Source organism: Dasypus novemcinctus, chromosome 19 (assembly GCF_030445035.2).
Source record: "Dasypus novemcinctus isolate mDasNov1 chromosome 19, mDasNov1.1.hap2, whole genome shotgun sequence".
Classification (NCBI taxonomy): Eukaryota; Metazoa; Chordata; class Mammalia; order Cingulata; family Dasypodidae; genus Dasypus; species Dasypus novemcinctus.
Genome location: NC_080691.1, coordinates 58938823 through 58940926, shown reverse-complemented (window position 1 = coordinate 58940926; position 2104 = coordinate 58938823). Strand labels below are relative to the sequence as shown.

Below are 2104 nucleotides of genomic sequence, written 5' to 3'. Positions count from 1 at the left end.
CAATCCCTGGTGGAATTGGTTTTTACTTTTGGGGAATTCTGAGACCTGGAGCCTGATCTGCCTCACTGTGTGCATGTATCTTGCATGTCACAATCCCAGACAAGCCTACACCCTATGCTTCCTGATCTGTCACCCATTAGATTTCATGTGTCAGGATAATGTAAGAAATTTTCACATTATATTGAAAAGAGGCTTTGCTTTGTATGTAAGGTAATGAGCAATGCAGGTCCAGCCTCATAGAAGAAGGAGATGCTGTCATGGTAAGTGAATATGTGGAGTTGAAAGATTATGTGGGGAAGACCCAGAGGGGAGAGATAATTTTCTGATTGTCTCTATTATTGTAGGAACCTAAGTTAACATTTATCCCTGTGCTTCCTAGGGCAACATCCCTGTAGAGTCTTAACAGGACTGGCCTGCTGAGAAAACAGGACATCTAAACAGGGCTGGTGCTTCCCTCCACACAGTGGATCTTTGTATCCCAGGACACCTCAGAGAGGTTCACCCACCCAATGACAACTAACAACCACACAGCTGCGATGGAGTTTGTCCTGCAGAGTTTATCAGAAAACCCTCAGCTCCAGGGTGTCTTCTCTGCTGTTTTCTTCCTCCTTTTCCTGATGGCTTTTGCAGGGAACAGCCTCATCCTCATGGCTATCTGCCTGAATCCAGCCCTCCACACACCAATGTACTTTTTTCTCTCCAATCTGGCCATCTTAGATCTCATCTGCACTTTCACTGTTCTCCCAAAGTTGCTGGAGAACCTTGTGGGCAAGAGCAGCACCATCACCTATGAGGGATGCATGACACAGCTCTTCTTCCTGTCATGGATTCTCGTGAACGAGCTTCTACTACTCACGGTCATGGCCTATGACCGCTATGTGGCCATCTCTCAGCCCCTGCACTATCAAACACTCTTGAGCAGGGCCCTCTGTGCCCTGCTGGCAGGAATTGTGTGGGCTGTGGGTGGAGTCAATGCCTCTGTGCACACTGGCCTGATGACACAGCTAAATTACTGTGGCCAGAATCAGATCCCTCACTTCGTGTGTGAAGTCCCCACACTGCTTCTGCTTGCCTGTAGTTCTACACAGTTGAACAACATCATTATTTTAATTGAGGATATTTTCTTTGGGCTAGTCAATTTCCTGTTCACCGTGGCATCCTATGCATTCATCATTTCCTGCATTCTGTGCATCCGTTCGGCTGAGGGGAAGCGCCGGGCCTTCTTCACTTGCTCTTCCCACCTCTTGGTGGTCTGTATGTACTACTCCACTGTCATCTACACCTACTTACTCCCTGGTTTTGGGTCCTCTGCAGAAAATGGCAAAGTAGTATCCATCCTATACACAGCTGTAAGCCCCACCCTGAACCCACTCATCTACACTCTAAGGAACAAAGATGTAAAGAAGGCCCTCAGAAGAGTGTTTTCCACATTTGTTAAATGAAAGCTAGTGAGCAAGGTAATTTTTTTCTTTATGTTATTGACTTAATTTCAGAAAATCACTTTCACAAACTGATGTAAGTGGCAAGAAGAAGTCTGTAATTCAGATAATTGGTTTATAAACAATGCACTCATACATTGGAACTGGACAACCTTCTATGGTGAAACTAACCTATCCAAAGAGCTAACTGTTGATGCTCTCAGGGACTCAGGGAAGCAAGAATTTTGGGGTGAACCAAGGGAGAGCCAGTGGCCAGGAGGAACAGCAGGAGGCACAGCATAGTACACTAGACACACCCTTCCTCCAATGTCTGCTGATATTTTCACCTGCACATCAGTACCATGGACCAACACTGAAGCCTTCACAGGTGGATTACACTGTCCCCCTCTTCAATCAGAGTGGGACTCTCAGGGTCCCAGTCTAATTCTAAGAGCCACAATTATTGAAAAATTATTCCTCCTCTTCCTAGCCTCTCTATACAAAGCATTGTCTAATCCTATTGATTGAATCTGAACACCTCTCATGCCTGCTCCTTCTCCCATTTCTAATGCTCACCTGAACATGCTATAGCATCCCCATTCAACATACTTTATCATGATACTCAATTAGTTTAAAACATTTGTATAATTTAATTCCCTTTAAGGTCAAAATTTTAAAGATATACA

At 44.8% G+C, this 2104-nt stretch overlaps 1 protein-coding gene across 1 annotated transcript; it reads left to right on the top strand.

Moving 5' to 3' along the window:
- The first annotated feature begins 536 nt into the window (after window positions 1–536).
- LOC131274483 (olfactory receptor 13A1-like) lies at window positions 537–1442 on the top strand. Its single transcript, XM_058281039.1, has one exon. The coding sequence runs from the start codon at window positions 537–539 to the stop codon at window positions 1440–1442; it is 906 nt and encodes a 301-aa protein (XP_058137022.1).
- The last annotated feature ends 662 nt before the right edge of the window (window positions 1443–2104 follow it).

Excerpts from the sequence above, each read along its gene's own strand:
- LOC131274483 (XM_058281039.1), top strand. The coding sequence starts at position 537 with ATGGAGTTTGTCCTGCAGAGTTTATCAGAAAACCCTCAGCTCCAGGGT.